This window comes from Lethenteron reissneri, chromosome 7, assembly GCF_015708825.2.
Source record: "Lethenteron reissneri isolate LAM-NWPU_2019-01 chromosome 7, ASM1570882v1, whole genome shotgun sequence".
In the NCBI taxonomy this organism is placed as follows: domain Eukaryota; kingdom Metazoa; phylum Chordata; class Hyperoartia; order Petromyzontiformes; family Petromyzontidae; genus Lethenteron; species Lethenteron reissneri.
This window is the reverse complement of record NC_083785.1, coordinates 6,021,345-6,040,300: the sequence shown is the minus strand read 5'-3', so window position 1 is coordinate 6,040,300 and position 18,956 is coordinate 6,021,345. Positions and strand designations below refer to the sequence as shown.

General features: G+C 56.6%; 1 protein-coding gene across 4 annotated transcripts in view; it reads left to right on the top strand.

The window, feature by feature from the left end:
• LOC133356679 (electroneutral sodium bicarbonate exchanger 1-like) overlaps window positions 1-18,956 on the top strand; it is an 82,990-nt gene that overhangs the window by 1,556 nt on the left and 62,478 nt on the right. For 2 of the 4 annotated variants that reach the window (XM_061574349.1, XM_061574343.1), the window contains exon 1: window positions 11,373-11,532. The exons of the other annotated variants lie outside the window; for them this stretch is intronic. In XM_061574349.1, coding sequence (XP_061430333.1) covers window positions 11,500-11,532 — 33 coding nt within the window. In that variant the 5' untranslated portion in view covers window positions 11,373-11,499. Of the gene's footprint in view, window positions 1-11,372; window positions 11,533-18,956 lie in introns of those variants that run through there. 4 annotated transcript variants of the gene reach the window in all.

The window sequence follows — 18,956 nt, the reverse complement described above, 5'->3', positions numbered from 1 at the left end:
CACACACACTCAAAACTCCGCACAGATAGATTCAATAATCCATTGCTGTACTGCCATCTCGCAACCCAAACCTACACAACCCGTTGGTTATTATTCCCTGCATGCAGTCTCCCAATCCGAGTACGAACCAGGCTCAAACGCCTGCTTAGCTTCCGAATATTGAAGTGCGCGTTTCGGCCGATTTGGTCATAAGCTGTTCGCGCACAGGCGTGCACAGGTGTGCTTAGTTGCACAGGTGTGCACAGGTGTGCACAGGCGCGGCTCGCAGCGTCCTGAGATGGGGGATCGGGATGTGTCCTACAATCCTGTGGGGGGCGGCTGATGCAGCAGTAGCAGCAGTAGCAGCAGTAGCAGCAGTAGCAGCAGTAGCAGCAGTAGCAGCAGTAGCAGCAGTAGCAGCAGTAGCAGCAGTAGCAGCAGTAGCAGCAGTAGCAGCAGGTGTCCACGTGCAGGGAGCGAGCGCCCCCCCGCTAACGAGGTTCTCCGGCAGCTGTGTTCACGCGGCCGTGCATGTTTACTCGTGCCACTTGGCAACGCGCTGCACGGCAAAGAGGCGGCGAAATGTAATCGATGGATATGGATCTTGCGATGTTGGTTTCATGCGCGCCTCCTTTTTGACGCGGTGCGGGCTAATCGGAGCGTCGAGGCGGCCAGGAGATTTGGCAGTTTACAGCAATGGATTGTTGGATTCATCTGTGCGGAGTTGCAGGTCTTACCCCCCCTCCCCCCAATCACTGAGTCAGTGTTTCGTCCAGATTAGATTTTTTTTGGGACCGTTTAATCCCGTGTCTCATCCTTACTCCGATCATCACGATTATCAGCCATGCTCAATCCACTGCTGGATGAGGGAGCTCTCCTCTCCATGCCGCAGCCACATCTCACGATGTTGCGACGAACCGGGCGGATGAGCTCCATTCGTCGCTCTGAGAGTTGGGCTCTTGGCCGCGCGAGTTCACCACCGGATGCGCTTGCCGATTGATCGGATCGCGACGTGCGGCCCAGCGGCACCGCAGCGCGCCGAGAACGATGGGCGTCCGGGCGGGCGGTCGCGCAACGCAAACGCCCGCGGCCGCTTTGTCCACTTCGGAGCGAGCAGTTGCGCGACGCGCTCATTCGGAATGGTAACGAGCCGATCGTCGTGCAGCTCGCCATGAAGCGCGTCGCTTCAGATCGCCGAGCAGAACGATACTTAAAAGTCGAGTCTGTCCGTCCGCACTGTGAGCAACCGGCTGTGCAATTGATCGCAGATTGATTGCGTGCTTGGTTGCGTGCAATCAAACTGCACGCGACTAAGCTACGCAATGCATTGATCTGCTGTGGACTAGGGTTGTAATGGGCGAAACCGGTAACCGTTTTCAGAATCGATTTCCTATTCTAGTGGAAGTTTATAAATCAATTGACTGATTGAAACGTGTATCATTGGGATGACTGCCGCCCCGGGAGATGGAATCGAACCGGAGCACTCTGGGTTGCAAGTCACGAGTGGTGCTACCATTACACCACAGTGGCACCCTCCTCTGTGTGTCAGTTCAAGAAGTAATAACCATGCTATGCTTCTTGCTGAACATTTAAATCTGTGCGCCAAACCAGTAACCGTTTTTTTTCCTGGACTTTCCCATACGGTAAGCGGTAATGCAATTAAAAGAAACGGTTTCAACCACCCGAGTGTGAGCCCGGATTTGAAACGCCTGGACCTCGGGGCATTGCCAGCGCGTCTCACCCCCCCCCCCCCCCCAGTGATTCCCGAGACCCCCTTCTGTAGCCAAGTCGCCGCTGGCAGCGCTCGCCGAAGCAGACACCAGACGCGCGTCGAGGTGGCTCGCTCATTCCGTGACGCCACACTCGGTCGACTTGATGCTGAAGCCATTTCTCTCAACCCGCTGCTGGGCGAAGGCCCTCCCCACCATCCCCACCCTCCCCACCCTCCCCACCCTCCCCACCCTCCCCACCCTCCCACCTCCTCGTCGTGTGCGGGTCGCGTGGGGGGCTACGTGACCATACTTCACCAAGGCTGCTCCGCCGCTGATTGGCGAAGGCGTGAGAACGTACAACGGTAACATAGAAGTACTGTGCAATCGAATCGTGACTTTCCGCTGTTCCGCCGAGAGATCCGGCAGTTTGCGGACGATTTGACTGGAGGCGAAGTCTCCGTCACTCGACTCGACGACGTCTCCAATGTCGGATTTGTTGTGCAAAAGGCATTGCGTGAAAAGGTTCGCTCGTGGGATGTTGACTGGGTGCCGGATAGGGGGGGGAGGTGGTGGAAGGGAACGAGGGGGGAGGGTGAAGACACTTTGCATTTGTACGAACGAGCAGCGCTGCGGAATCGCTTGGATTATCAAAAATAAAAGAAAAAAACTTCACAATAAAATGTAATTTTTGAGCGAATAATGGCTTCGGAGTGGCGGCGATGGCGGTGAATGTTGTGCACGTGCCGTGGCGTCGGTGCCTGAGCGGCGGACGCGGCGGGGGACGGGGAGGCGGTGGGTGGATGGGGGGGGGGCTCCTGCTGCAGGAGGCAGTGCCTGGAATATTGATGAGGCCACCGCCTCCGCGTGTCAGGAGACGTGGCGCTCCTTCGCTCGCTCGCTCGCTTGTCTGGGGACGTGGAACGAGGGGACCTTTCCGAGACGGCCACGCCGACGCATTGCCTGGTAAGGGCCCTCGTGGCGTGACCGTGAAGGTCAAGGAAGGTCAAGGAAGGCCAGGGACGGTTGTTGCGCCGGTGGAAGGTCAAGGAAGGTCATAGGAAGGCCACTGAAGATTCGGGCAGGCCAGTTTGCCGGGGAAGTCCATCATTGGAGCACCAATAGTGGTTGGAAGATTGTGAAGACTAAGAAATGTTGGTACGTCGGGGAAGGTCAAGGAGGGTCAGGGAAGGCCAATAATGATCAGAGATGACGAAGAACCAAAGACACTCTGGATTCCAGGGAAGGTCTGTGTGTACATAAACCAATCAATTGTTGCATGCAAGGGAAGGCCAAGGGGAGATCAGGGAAGAGCGGGTCAGTCCAGGAGGGCCGGAGAAGGTTGAGAGAGGCGTGCGTGCGATGGCAACGCGCGCGACTCGCACCGCCTTGCAGGTCACTGCAGCGAGCGCAGCCGCAGGCGAGAGGCTGCGGTCGGCTAAGGGACCTTCATTGAAGCAGGTGGAGACGCCCGCTCTGCTTGGACCCGTACGAAAGCGTGGCCATCCACGCACGAGCAGCTCGGCGTGGACGTCGCCAGGGAGCTGCCCGTCGGCGAGATGTCCCGGGGCCACCGTCGCCCTCACGCGCGCCTGTGACAATCCCCCAGACGTCATTATCTCACGTCGGTCACGTGTCGCGGTCTGCGCGGTCTAATTTTAGTTGAAATGTAATTAATGCTGGTAACAAGGACCACCTAATTAATGCATGTAGCCGGGAGGTAATATTTTGAAGGGGAGAAAAATAGCAGAGGCGAGACATGGAGTATTTTTAACGCGTTGACTGTCACCGTGGCTAATTCAGTAATGACCCAGTCGTGCGTGGCTTGTTCTTTGACCTGTTCCACGTCGGGTTGTGATGGATGCTGAGATGCGGACGCGTTTAGGGCTCGAGTTGAGACGCGCCTCTCGCGATAATCCCGCGAGAGCGCCGTTGGCTGCAGAAAGTCGCCGCTTTGCGATGGAGAGAATTTGCGCGGATGAAAAAAAGCGGTCGTGGTCAAGTTCGCCGAGTGGTCGCCGGCGGTGGACGATGCACCGATAATCTGTGCGAGTGGAGGGTCACGTGTTGGTATGGCACCGGCTTGGGTTGTCCGGATAGCGCTGCTATCGATGCCGCGGCACGGGACCAAGAATCCGTTTGGGAGCCGTGTGCGGTCCTTCGTGTGAGAGAAGCGGCCCGCAGAAGCGGATATCGCAGAACTACATCTGCAATCCCTTCACGTGACCTCATTTGTATTCGGTATGGGGAGGCAATTTTCCATGCAGAACAAGTGGTAGAATATACAAACTCTACTCACTCACACTATCACTCACTCACACTATCAGTCACTCACTCACATTCACTATTTGCAGACCAAAGGGGATAATATGCAAACTCCACTCACTCACTCACAGACTCACACCCACTCTCTGCAGAACAGGCAGAGAACATACAAACTCCACTCACTCACTCACTCACAGACTCACACTCACTCTCTGCAGAACAGGGTGAGCGCATACAAACTCCACTCACACTATCACTCACACTATCACTCACAGACTCAATCTCTGCACGAGGTCACGATGCACCCTGGCGGCTAATTCGCTGCCACGCAGCCTTTTCTGTTCCCGGCAGTAAAACGACGTGGCGTGAATTGAAGGAGTGTCAGCGGTGATGCGGGATCACGACGGACAGCGGAGTGGGTGTTGAGCGAGCGAGGGTGATTGATCCGTCAGGTTCCCTACGGGATTGAAGAGTAATCAGGAACATTGCAGACTCATTCAGCGGCGACTTCGCCAACCGCGAGTGGCGCCGCAAGGCAAAGCAAACGGAGCTGACGGGCCCCGAGCAGCTCAAGGGGCCCCGGGTTGGTGAACGAATTGGGTCGCATCAAACATCAACACACATTGTAGTCCCGATACACATAACGAGATGATGAACACAACCGTGCTATTCTCTCTCATCGTCGTCTCTTCTCCATCTCTCTTTTCTCATCTCACCACATCTCTGCGGTGTCTCTACTGGTATCTTACTAAAGTCACGTAGGTATAATATAAAATAAATCACGACGTTTCTCTGCTGCCATCTCACTCGTGAATCACCGCCAGTCGAGTGAGTGGCTGTGTTTTTATTTTCCGAGTTCGTCTTTGCACGGTCTCGTTTCTTCATTTTGTTTTTCACGGTCACTCTACCTTTGTCACTGCTCGAAACGTTGTCTCACTACACTCGTGTGGTTTTTGTTTGTTTGTTTAAAAGACCGTGTTCGTGACGACGGCGGTGAGTGTTTTTAGAGAGCCATGGGCTGGCTGGTTCACTATAGCACCCATAGACTGGCACAGAGACCCACATGGCCACATCGAGACCTATCCGCAGAGAGACACACAGACTTGCCCAGAGATCCACGGATGCGACTCTACAGGGCCACGATACGCGGTCGCCTTTGGAGGCTGTGCAATTGCATGTGACATTATACTGTGAAATAAAATATCGTCATAGCTCATCGGATTTCTCCAGGATAAATAATAACTCTGATCAAGATTCCGATTCCGTGATTAACGCATTCCCATCACGGCCTCACACAGAGTACAAGATAAAGGCGCAACCCTGCAATGGTTCGCTCACGCTACTGCTGGTGGAAGTACCTCCACCGGAGGGACCTCTACAGAGCCCCTCTCTGGAATGTATTTTCTCTACTCTTCCACGCTGACCAGAAGCCTTGGGAGAGGTGCAAGTACCCACACTTTACCCCACCACATGGCACCCGCCGATAGACGAACTGTGGCGGACCCATTTACCCCTACGCCGCTGAGTAGACCGAGTCGGAGAGGGTCTGGCGGGGGGGGGGGGTTGAATAAACTTGCACCATTGATTCAGCTGCCGCGCCGGGAGATAGGCAGTGTAGGGCCAGAGAACCCGGGACACCCCCGGCGGACACCTCTACCGTGAGTGCGTGGGCCGCGTGTCCTCCACGGGACACGAACGGGCAAGTTCAAGGGGATCATTGACCTCTCGAAAAGACCAAAATCAGTGGTGAGGAAACAAAACTCCCAACAACCCTGCAGCTATTTGGCGGCACCGAGTGTTGCTTAAAAACGACGACGACACAAATTACATCTGTAGCGTCATGTTAGTGAATGTGCTGGTTCATTGCCACATGTGGCATGCAGTGGTCACGTGTGAGCTCCACCAGTGCTGGCGTTCGGGGTGGCTGGCACGGGACCCGGTGCGGTTACACTGCTCGCGCACTCGACAGCGACACCGTGCCGTGTGTGTGTGGTGTGTGTAGGGCGTGGGTGTGTGTGTCGGGTGTAGGTGTGTGTGGTGTGTGTAGGGTGTGGATGTGTGTGGTGGGTGTGGGTGTGTGTGGTGTGTGTAGGGTGTGTGTGGTGTGTGTAGGGTGTGTGTGGTGTGTGTAGGGCGTGGGTGTTTGTGGTGTGTGTAGGGTGTGTGTAGGGCGTGGGTGTTAGTGGTGTGTGTAGGGTGTGTGTGGTGTGTGGTGTGTGTGGGGTGTGTGTGGTGTGTGTGTGTAGGGTGTGTGTGGTGTGTGGTGTGTGTAGGGTGTGTGTGTGTCGTGGGTGTGTGTGGTGTGTGCTCGTGGCAGCGTGTGGGGAGCCTGGCGTAGCGGTTAGCTCGTTATTGGGCTGGGGCAGGACGCGTCTGTGGCCGAGGCTAAGGATGGAGTGGCAGCCAAGGGATGGAAGGGACGCGCCAGATGTAGCGATGTGTGCAGGCGCCGGGTGGATTGTTGCTTTGCGGCACCCCGAAGAGATGACTACGGAGTAGAGAAGCGCTCATCCAGCAGTGGATTAATATTGGTATGACCAGCCGGACGGCAGCGGCGCGCCGCGCCTGCAGCCCAGCACTGTGGAGGCAGCGGCGAGGAGGGTTGGTGGGTCGCGACAGAGACGGGGGCTGTGCGACTCCCTCCCCGCGGGCGTCCACGAGGTGCCCGTACCCCGACGCCTCGCCAGGAGAAGGCGGCACAGCGCCACGTGGACTCCACCTGCTCCGTCTGCGGCCCACTCAAGCACGTGGCCCCCTCGCGCGCGTGGTTTAATCTCCGGGTTGCTGCGGTTTCGCCCAACACGTGGATACTCATCAGTTGTCCGATAAACACTTTCACACGTAGAGGACCGCGGAGCTTGGTGGGGTTGCGGTGGGGGTAGTGGTGGTGGTGGGGGAATTTGGTGGCAGCTGATCGCGTGGCTGCTGCCGCTGCTGCCATCCCGCTCGTCTGCGGTTCCTAGCGGCTCTGAGTCGCCCTCTCTCTCTCGCTCTTCCAGGGTGAGCTAATACCTTGCGGCGTCGACGGCGGCGCCCTGCGAGTTGCAATTACCGTGAATAACAACAACAATGACGACGACGACAACGATGAAAAGCCCACGGTCTGTGTGGCGAGCTTGCTACGTCATCCACACCGGACCGGACTCCAGATCCAATTGACTTTACTCCACCGGTGGCGAGCGACGAATTTATGATCATAAGCCCCCCCCCCCTCCTGCCTCCCGTGAGTGGGAGATTGCTGCATAAATCGCGTGGGAAGAAGCACACACAATCACGACGGCTCCCCCACAGGGGCCGCAACTCGGCTCAGCGTTTCATCTTCTCATCTCAGTCACGTGTTTGTCTTTGTGATCTGCTTTGGCGGTGACGCCGCTCGTTGTTGCAGAGGGGGCGGTGTGGGGTGGGAGTCGCGGTTCCCATCCGGCAGGCCGCCCTGGTTATCACTGCGGTGTGATAACAACCCTTAAACGCCACGCGCCGTCTGCTTCGCATCGGATGTTAGAAGCCATGTTGACGTCATATGGAGAGAGGAGGCCACGATCCAAATTTTCCAAATTTGTAAAAGTGACACTGAAATATTACTCGATAGAGATTACAAATAGCAGCAGCAGCAACATCGCCCCCTACTGTGAACCCACCGCACGCTGCGTCTGTGAAACAGCGGCAGCGCCTCTCTTCGTGGTGATCGCCCTGCGCTATCGGAACAACAGCGCCGATAGCAAATCGACAACCACGCCGTTGTTATTGTCAGGTGCGTACGGAACGAGTTGGAGGTTAGGGGGGTTAGAGGCAAATAGCCACCGGTTGTGTTTTAGAGAGAACCCCCGCAACGTTTAGCATTGAGTACGACGTCTCAAGTTCATGTATTAGGTATAGCCCTGTGAGCCATTCGGCTCTTGAATCGGGTGCAACCGCAACAAACAGAAAAAAAAAAACATGAACAAGAAAACATCTTAAAGTGACTATGTGCAAACAAAAAATCCAAGAAAAGACAGCAAAATATTGCAGAAAAAGCACCGTACACCAACGCTGTGTGCAAAAATCCCAGTGGGATGCAAGTCAAACAACAACAACCACAAGACAACTTAGATTAAGGCCATCAGTCTAACTCTGTACTACAACAAACAAACATGTGCTTACAGGCAGCATCATCAGGCGATTGCCTGACGATGCTGGTTGTGGTCACAACCCTTACCGATTGGCTGTGTCGGGTGGAGGTGGACGTGGGGCACATTTGCAGTTACGCGACATAAAGGAAAAAGGAAACGTTATCTTGACCAATATTGGTCGCGAAAGTCCACGTGTTGAAGTGACTGATGCCGATGTTGAACGCGGATGCTGCCGTGACGTCATGGTTGACGCCCTGGACTCGACATCCAGACGGTGGCCGGTTCGATCTCCCGGCGCGGCATTCGATACAACGGAGCGCGTTTATCAAATCCCCTCCGTCGCTGTCCACCCGGCAACCACTGTCGATGGGCAGGTTGTTACGCCTGGTGGGGTAAACTGTGGGTACTCCAATCCACCTCGCACGTTTGAAAGAGTAGGCCAAATACACTCACTTCTTGATCGCTTCACGTGACCCCCCCTTCTCCCAGCCACGGGAGCGAGATGTTTACTACCTCGCCTGGCATGCAGGAAGCCGAGGGTTCTATCCTTGACCCGAATATTCTTCATGTTTTAATTTTGCGCGTCTCTCTCCCCGTGGTCGCGTGGATTTTTCCCCGGGTCCTCCGGTTTCCCCGTCCACATTTAGACTCAACGTCACGCGTTTTAGAGTCTTTGGCCGCTTTAAATTGCCAAGTGGTTAAGCCACTTGGTTGAGCTGTCATTTGTGGCTGGGTCACTTTTGAAAAAGCGCTACGTAGCTCAGTGGCGCTTGGTAAAAAATAAAGTTTAGTTTCACAGTTTAGTTTCACAGTTTAGTTTAAACTCAGCCGCGAGGGTTCAACTATCGGTGGGTGAAGCACTCCCATGTCCACGATGCCCGTTACGTACGTCCTGTACCCCCTATCCCCACGATCCCCCCCCCCACCAACCCTCGTCACAAAGACGACGACGATGTCGTAACAAAGTGGATCGGGCACCGCGTCTCGATGCGTCCGCACACACAGCCCTGTTGCTGCACGGCGTCTCGGTGCGTCCGCACACACAGCCCTGTTGCTGCACCGCGTCTCGATGCGTCCGCACACACAGCCCTGCTGCTGCACGGCGTCTCGATGCGTCCGCACACACAGCCCTGTTGCTGCACGGCGTCTCGATGCGTCCGCACACACAGCCCTGTTGCTGCACCGCGTCTCGATGCGTCCGCACACACAGCCCTGTTGCTGCACCGCGTCTCGCTGCGTCCGCACACACAGCCCTGTTGCTGCACCGCGTCTCGATGCGTCCGCACACACAGCCCTGTTGCTGCACGGCGTCTCGATGCGTCCGCACACACAGCCCTGTTGCTGCACCGCGTCTCGATGCGTCCGCACACACAGCCCTGTTGCTGCACGGCGTCTCGAAGCGTCCGCACACACAGCCCTGTTGCTGCACCGCGTCTGGATGCGTCCGCACACACAGCCCTGTTGCTGCACGGCGTCTCGATGCGTCTGCACACACAGCCCTGTTGCTGCACCGCGTCTCGATGCGTCTGCACACACAGCCCTGTTGCTGCACGGCGTCTCGATGCGTCCGCACACACAGCCCTGTTGCTGCACGGCGTCTCGGTGCGTCCGCACACACAGCCCTGTTGCTGCACGGCGTCTCGATGCGTCCGCACACACAGCCCTGTTGCTGCACGGCGTCTCGATGCGTCCGCACACACAGTCCTGTTGCTGCACGGCGTCTCGATGCGTCCGCACACACAGCCCTGTTGCTGCACGGCGTCTCGATGCGTCCGCACACACAGCCCTGTTGCTGCACCGCGTCTCGATGCGTCTGCACACACAGCCCTGTTGCTGCACCGCGTCTCGGTGCGTCTGCACACACAGCCCTGCTGCTGCACCGCGTCTCGGTGCGTCTGCACACACAGCCCTGCTGCTGCACGGCGTCTCGATGCGTCCGCACACACAGCCCTGCTGCTGCACCGCGTCTCGATGCGTCCGCACACACAGCCGGCGGTGTTCGCGTCGCAGAGGGCGAGAGGCGAGGAGTCTGTGGGCTGTGGGGCTCGGCCCGGGAGTCGACAGCGCGGACCGCTGTGGGCAGGGGGAGGCCACGGGCCTCTAGAGGGCAGCACAGGAGCAGGAGCGGAGGTTCACTTATCAATGTCAAGGGCGTCGGAGCTGATCTTGACTTTCTTCGGGGCCTCGCCGCCGCCGCTGTTGTTGTTGGTGGTGGTTGTGGTGTTGGTGGTGGTTGTGCTGTTGGTGGTGGTCGTGGTGGTGTTGGTTGTGGCGGTGTTGGTGGTGGGGAGCGGTAGTGTAGCAGTTAGCACGACGCTGCGCTACAAACCTGGCAACCCGAGTTCGATTTCCGCTCACGGCCAATACCCAGTGACGATTATCTGAACCGGTCCTGGGCCTCCCCTAGGTCGACTCGGCCTCAAATGAGCATCTGGTGCGGTGTGTAAACATCGCCACGAGGGAGACGAATCATTTCGGGCGTGGTGCTGGCCACCCACCCCTCGTGTGCCGTGGTGGCCTTCACAGGTCCTACTCCCTAACAGCACTTGCCCCAACAGTCTGTGAAGGCTACACGGGGGATCTTTGTCTTTGGTGCTAGGGGTGAGCGGCCAGAGGCTGCGGGGGGGGGCTGATTTAAGAAACTTTCCCCCCCATCGTTTCATCTGCCGCAGTGCTGGTGGTGGTGGTGGAGGGTGGTAGTGCTGGTGGTGGTGGTGATGGTGGTGGTGAAGGGTGGTAGTGCTGGTGGTGGTGGAGGGTGGTAGTGCTGGTGGTGGTGGTGATGGTGGTGTTGTGGTGAAGGGTGGAAGTTCTGCTGGTGGTGGTGGTGGTGGAGGGTGATAGAGGGTGGTAGTGCTGGTGGTGGTGGAGGGTGGTGGTGCTGGTGGTGGTGGTGGAGGGTGATAGAGGGTGGTAGTGCTGGTGGTGGTGGAGGGTGGTAGTGCTGGTGGTGAAGGGTGGTGGTGCTGTTGGTGGTGGTGGTGGAGGCTGGTAGTGCTGATCGTGGTGGAGGTCGAGTGGGTAGGCGGGGATGCTCTGCGTTGATTGGCTACGGCGAGCGAGGGCGTGAATCGTTGAGACCCCCCCACACCTCCCTACCCCCCCACACCTCCCTACCCCCCATCATTTCGCCCAAAGCCTGGAAGGTTGGGGGTGGTGGAGGGGAGGGGCTGGAGAGGGCAGAGGGGAGGGGCTGGGCACTGCATCATTCATCAGCGCCGCGCACACGTGCGGTGCAATCGCTGTTCAGAGCGCTCTTGGAACATTATCTCTCTCTCTCGTTCTCTCTTCATCTCATCTCTCTCTTCATCTCATCTCTCTTCATCTCTCTCTGTCTCTCTGTATCTCTATCTCTCTGTCTCTCTCTCTCTGTGCTCATCTCGCGTTATTCTATTCGCTCTGCTCGTAATTCCGAGCTCGGAGTCCCCGCGGCTGCCATGAATCTGTCTCTGCATCCCGGCAGCGCCACGGTGAGTGCCGCCAGCGTGACCGCCGGCGCACCGCTGCGGTGGCGATGATGATGGTGATGATGGTGGTGATGATGATGATGCGACCGGCGTTTTATCCAGATCGAACGTTCTGCTCCGCTCGCGTGATCGCACGCACCTGTGTCGTGTGTAGTGTAGTGTGTAGTGCGGTGTGTAGAGCAGTGTGCAGTGTGGTGTGTGTCTGTGTGATTACGCGCAGCTCCTTTTGGCAATCCACTGCTGGATGAATGCCTCCTTGACTATCGTGCACGTGTCCCCTACGCTCCGCTGGAGTCAGCGCGGGCTGCTGCAGGGTGGCCAAGGCTTTAGCGCTTCGATGGCCTGTGGCCGAAATTCGAAGTCGGACCCCAGGTGGGGCTCGTCGCGCAGTGCGCTAACCGCGGCGCCCACCGCTCCTTGAGCACGGTCTCTGGATTCTCTCGCACCTCCGATTGGCCACGTGCGGTGCGAAAGAAGTTCAACGCGCGTGCGGTCCGCGAGTCGATGACGCGTGTCACATCCGTTCCTCGTCATCATCATCATCACGAGCCACGGTCCATCCACTGCTGGATGAAGGCCTCCGCGAGCAGCACCCCCGTGCCAAGGGGGTCTCGGCCACGCGCCTACGATGGCGATCACCGCAGAGCGAAGTGAGGAGGGGTGGAAGGGGGGGCGGTTAGCGGGGGGCAGTTAGCGTGGGGAGGTTAGCCCCCTACCGTCGGACTCTGCCCCCCTCCCCTTCCCCCCATACTGTTAGATTCTCACCCCCCCCCCCCCTTTCTGAATAGTTATAGCTGTGTCAGTCACTTCTGTGTCAGTCACCTCACTCCTGTTGCGGGATGTCCCGGCAGGGATCAGATGCAGGTGTTGTTGTTGTTGGAGTAGTTGTTGGAGTTGTTGGAGTTGTTGTTGTTGGAGTTGTTGGAGTTTTGCAACGTCGCTGGAGTTTGTTGTTCGCAAAGCTGTCAACCCACGTGGTTTACCGCGTGCTATCGTACAGGGTAATCGAGTTTCCAGGTCCAGACGGCGTACAGCCGTCTCAATACGTGTTGTCTATTTGTTTGTGTTTCTCCCTCGTGATGGGACTTTGTAGGATGGACGTTGATATTTATAAGGGGCACGGGGGTGACCAATACGGTCTGAGTTGGTCTTGTGACAAGGTAGGGCACTGCTAAGGGGTTGCCAGGCTGGTGTACGTCGCGTTATTTAACAGCTGCCGCATTCTTCGGATTATAAAACTCAGTGCGAAGTAAAGACGCACCCCAAAACGCGCCATCGGTGTCAGTAAGGTGACACACACATAACCAGCGAGACACACACAGACACACACAAACAACAACAACAACCGCCAGGCCATGTGCACGTTGAGGCCACGTGAAGTGTCGAACGCCCGCTGGCAGGAGGTCACGGGGCAGACCCAGGTGCCAGGGGTCGACTGACTGAGATGACCGAGATGACTGGCTGATGCACCACCTGTGCCTCCTACTGTGCCAACTTGCTGTGCTTTAGCCACCCGGCGCTCCGCTCGTTGTTGTGAGCGTCGCTCCTCCACCCTCCGTTGTTGCTGGAGGGCGACTGCCTCCAACTGCCCAGTAGCGTCCTTCAGGAGCCTCCTCCACAGAGGCCGATCTTGACACCGCTGGTACCAGTCATCGACAAGTCCACTCAGCTCCACGTCCTCCTGTACCACATCACTTCATCTCTTCTCTAGCCCGTGCCGCGCCCGTTTAGCCCCCTCGATCCGGCCGAACAAAAGCTGTTTCGGCATGCGGTGGCTGGGCATGCGGGCTACATGACCCAGCCAACGCAGCCTTGCCTGCCAGAGGAGCTCACCGATGGGACTTTGCCCAGATCTTTCAAGGATTTGTGAGCCCCTCACACAATCCAGCCTGGTTCAACCCAGGATGGATCGTAGGCAGGCCAGCCTAAATGTTTCCAACCGGCGAAGATGCTCCATTAGGGGGGTCCACGTTTCGCAAACGTAGAGAAGGGAAGGAATGACTGTTGCCGAGAAGACCTGAAGCTTCGTGCGGAGCGACAGACCAGCAGCTTCCACACAGCGTTACGCAACCGATGAGAAGATATTGCCGCTCGACTAATTCGGAGTGAGACCTCTGCTGTTAAACTGGAGCCGGTCATAAGCACACTGCCCAGGTATAGGGAACTCTCCACTCTCTCCACTACTGCCCCATCACCGATTGGGAGTTGTGGGGGTGGAGTGTCCAATGGTACAAAATACCCAGGCAGGTGCTTAGTTTTGGTGGGGCTGATGGTAAGGCCCCACCGCTTAGTGGCACGCTTCAGCAGCTATTACCAATTCATCGGCATACATAACGTGGTTGACCAATAGGGAGCCAACTCTTGATCGCACCCGGGCATCGATCAGCCTCCCATTATATCTGTACCAAATGGAGATTCCCCCGGTACAGTTATTGAAGGCTTCACGAACTACGTAGTCAAACTAGATGTTAAATAATGTGGAAGCCAGAGGACATCCCTGTCGCACCCCAAGGTGTACAGGGAAAGGCTTTGACTCCCAGCCACGTAGTTTTACCCGGGCCCGCTCACCATCATGAAGGTCCTTAATGATCGTGAACAGAGGGTCAGGGACTCCAAAAACACGAAGAACAACCCAGAGTCCAGGCCTACTGATGGTATCATAGGCCTTGACCAGGTCAATAAAGCAGAGATGTAGGTCTTGTTGAATTCCCTATACCTCTGCTGTAGCAGACGGACAGACACAGACACACACACACAGACACACACACACAGACACACACACACAGACACACACACACAGACACACACACAGACACATACACACAGACACACACGTAAAGTAGCGGATCACAAGACGCACCTCCTCCCAAACGTTGGGTGTCAAATACAAGGGGGGGGGGGAGGGGGCAAATCGCGTCTCATATTCTGGAGCTCCGTGCGGCGTGCGTGGCGGAAAGAGCTCGCGTGTGGATTGAACGTTGTGGTCAGCTCGCCTCGCCGCTATCGATTGACCTTCGCTGCAAGGTCACCGTAGCGGAGCCTGCACGCACCCGGATGACTGCCGCCGCCGTCACCAGCACTACCACCACCGTCACCACCGTCGCCACCACCACCACCACCGTCACCACCGCCACCACCGTCACCACCGCCACCACCGTCACCACCACCACCGCCGTCACCACCGCCACCACCGCCACCACCGTCACCACCGCCACCAGCACCACCACCGTCACCGCCGCCACCACCACCACCACCGTCACCACCGCTGTCACCACCACCACCACCGCCACCACCACCACCACCGCCGCCGTCACTGCCACTGCCCCTGGGGGGTCATGAGGACGCTCCGGAGGGAGGAGCGCCGCGCGGACTCGGGACTTTGTCAGACGATGCCAATCAAGTCGCCCAGATCTGGTCGCACGCACAAAGACAAAGATCCCCCCCCCGTGTAGCCTTAACAGACTGTTGGGGCAAGTGCTGTTAGCCAGTAGCACTTATGAAAGCCGGCACGGCACGTAAGGTGGCCAGCACCACGACCGGCCGCCTTTGTCTCCCCAGTGGTGATGTTTACACACGGCACCAGGTACTCATTTGGAGCAACCAAGGGGAGGCCCATGACCGGTTCAGATAATCGTCACTGGTGTTGACCGTGAGCGGTAATCAAACTTGGTTCGTAGCGCAGCGCGCTCACCGCTACACCACCGCTCCTCTCACACGCACACACTCACGAACACCCACGCACTTACCTCGTCATAATAACACGCACCCATCCCAACTGTAACAATCATCATGATACTTTACTTATTGATCCAGGAAATTCACGTGACTCTTTTTCAGGAGGGTCATGATGCTGCTGCTGCTACATTGCGATGTGTTGTTATCTGTAAGACGTTTTCAGCAGCCAATTAATGCTGAGCTGTGTGTGTCTATTGTGCCACGTGGGAGGAAACCGGAACAATCGGAGAAACCCCCCATGCCTTGCGCGAGGGGCAACACTCAATGGCCGTAAAGATGGGAACAGATGGCGATTAGCCCACTGGCTGTGACACCTTCTCCTGGCGAGCCAGGGTACAGCTCCTCTTCGACTCCCGCGAGAAGGGAGTTTCACAACGTCTGTGTGTGGTCCACCAACCCCCGCTGCTGCCTCCACAGTGCCGGCTCACAGGCAGCCAGGGACAGTCAGCACCACCACTTGCCGGGGGGGGGGGGGGGGAGTGCATCTTGTCATCACTGTATCCGGTATGTTAAGTAAATGGACGTATCTGATCGTCAATAATACGTTTCGGGCCTTTGCACAATCGTCTATTGTCGTTTGTCATTCTTTGACAATTGTTTGATGTAATTTATATGTAAATAAAAAATATGCGTGTTTTAGCCCGTCGACCTTCGCAGTACCATCAGCAGAATCAGACTTGTTCAAAAAAACAAATGCTGCTGCTGACATTTGCCAGAGGTTAGTGGCAAGAGCGCTCGATGAAAACAACACAAAGAGCACGTGTCACTGTGGCTGACGGGGGACGGATGGCTCGGAGCAATAGCGGTACTCGCACGTAATGTGCGTGTTGAACTTCTTTCGCACCGTACGTAGCCAGCCGGGGTCAGCGGAGGTGCGTACGATGTCGCTGTATCTCGTTTTGTTTCAGACGAGAGAGAGAGATAGTTCGTGGGTGGGTGTAGGATATAAACCGGCTTCGGATGTCCCCACTGGATGCATTTTCTAAATCCCGTTGTCATTCCCAGACGTGTGACGGCCGCACAGCTTTAACGAGGCTTTGGCGCAGCGTGCGGAGTTTGTGTTTGTGAAGGAGCGGTGGTGCAGTGGTTAGGCACTGGACTACGAAACCGGCCACACGAGTTCGATTCCTGATTATAAGCAACAACAGTAGCGAATATCTGAAAATCGGTGCTGGGACTCCCCTAGGTCAACTCAACCTTTAAATGAGTACCTGGCGTGGTGTGTAAGCAGCAGCACTGGAGAGACAAAGGCGGCCGGGCGTGGTGCTGGCCACCCACCCCCTCGTGTGCTGTGCCGATCTGTGTAGGTGCTCACGAACGGCACTTGTCCCAGCAGCCCGTTAAAGGCTACACGGGGGATGTTTGTCTTTGTATTTTTGTATTTATTGTGTATTTCTTAAAGTACTCCAAACCTGCTCGCATCAGCATCTCGTTCATCATTTTGATCCCGGTCCACCTTCAATAACTGCTGTAGGCACACACAGGCAAATATCCCCCATATAGCCTTAACATACTGTTGGGGCAAGTGCTGTTAGCAAGCACCTATGAAGGCCGCCTTTGTCGCCCTAGTTGCGATGTTTTACGCACCGCACCGGGTACTCATTTGAGGCTGAGGCGACCTAGGGGAGGCCCAGGACCGGTTCAGTTAATTGTCACTAGTGTTGACCGTTAGCGAGAATCGAACCCGGGTCGCCAGCTTCGTAGCACAGCGCGCTAACCGCTACACTACCGCTCCCCACTGCACACACACACACACGCACGCGTGACTGGTACGAGCCCAGCGTGCTTTAACGAAGAGAGTTTGCAATCGATGCGACGGAGACACGGACACCGACGAAGGGAAATGGAAACAATCGCTGACAAGTTCGCTAAGAAGCACACGGGAGAGGCAGGACGCGGCGCCGCACGGAGTCGAGGCGTCGCAGTGGCCGTGGTGCGCCCTGGTCCGGGACTGATGAGGCGGTGACAGCCGAAGGCTGGGAGCGCTCCCGTTGGGATGGAGCGTTGACATCAGCGTCTCGCGTGCAGGAGTTCGATCTGTGGTGATTGTCATGATCATTGCATCGAGAGACTGCGGTGGATGGCGATGGCTTGGGGAGGCCTCCATCCAGCAGTGGATTGATCAAGGCCGCGAATGAGTGTGTGTGCGCGTGTCTGTAACGTAATTACCTAAGTGGCGGAAGGCAATTTTAAGTGCGGACTTTTGGCAGTAGCGCCGGCTGAGAATAGTTTGGTGGCTGTGTAATTAGTAATTATATAATTGCTACAGAATTCTACGGCGAACTGAGACGAGCGATCTGGTGTGGCACGCAAGAGGTCGGGTGACCGGGGAGACGACGTGGAGTGAGTCGGTGGTGGTGGTGAGACTGTAAGAGTTGGCTACGTACGGTGCAGAAAAAGGTCACCATACACGCATGCGGTCCGTGAAAGGCGTGCTAACTCTGTGTCGATACAACGAGAGCCAAAGACGAGAGGAGGCGAAATTGTTGCAGAGAAAATTTGGCAAGATGGTTCAACCCTGTTCAACAGCTGATCGCACCGAGCATAAGGAAGGAGGCGATGGCGCCAGCTGTCATGCCATCAACGGCGATGGTCGTGATGACCTCCTGACCTCGCCTTCAACCATTCGCCCTCAACCCACTACCCGATCGCGGCCTCCGCACCACACCGTGCCGGCGATGGTGGTTGTTTGACCATACTTCACCACGCTGGTTCATGCGAGTTGATGAAGGGCTTGCCCCAGGATCGTTTTCGCTCTTCGTTTTGTCCAACGACGACTTTGACCTTTCCTGGGAGGCCTTGGCACTGCTTGCAGAGCCGAGAACTGTTCAAGCAGAGAACGCGGGCGCACATTTGGCCGTTCCCAGCTGGGACACGTGGGAGCTGCTGTTGGTGCCTTGGTCAGCACAATGCACTTGCAATGCAGAGGTCCTCCCGGTTCGATTCCATCTCCACCCCCCCTCCACTTCGACTCTGTCCACCCGGCAGCGGTATTCAATGGGTTCACCGCGGTCAACACATTGAATACCGCTGGGGAGACAAAGGCGGCCGGGCGTGGTGCTGGCCACCCACCCCCTCGTGTGCCGTGCCGGCCTTCGTAGGTACTGCTCGCTTAACAGCACTTGCCCCAACAGTCTGATGAGGCTATAGGAGGGGGGATCTTTGTCTTTGTGGGGGTTGTCCGGTCTCCTCCAATGCCTCAAACATATCCACCTCTGCCAAAACACCCGGTGAATGTGGAAGAGTGGACACAATACCACCCTAGAGTTCACTTTGTGTATGTATGCCCTTCTCCCGCACCTCCGATTGGCTACGTACGGTGCGAAAGAAGTTCAGCATACGTAAACAAAAATTAAACGTGCAAATGTTTTATGGATGGTAAGGGGCGACTGAGACCCGCGGTCTGAATTGGCACCGTCACTAATTCTGGATGTGATCCACATCTCAGACGGCCGTGATTCCACTGGCTTCTCGAGTGGAGTGGGCTGTCGATCTTAGCCCGGTCACGAATGACGGCACCAAACTAAAAAAGAACCCCATCTCATTAAATGTAGTTGACCATTTAATTTGGCTGCATTCCAGCCCTGAGATTTAAACAGCGAGCACTGCTCTCTCAGTGGCAGGACGGGTGGCAAGTTGGGCCGCGCCGTACTCTGTGGATCGGAGGGCACTTGGGGAGTTCTCAGAAGCCG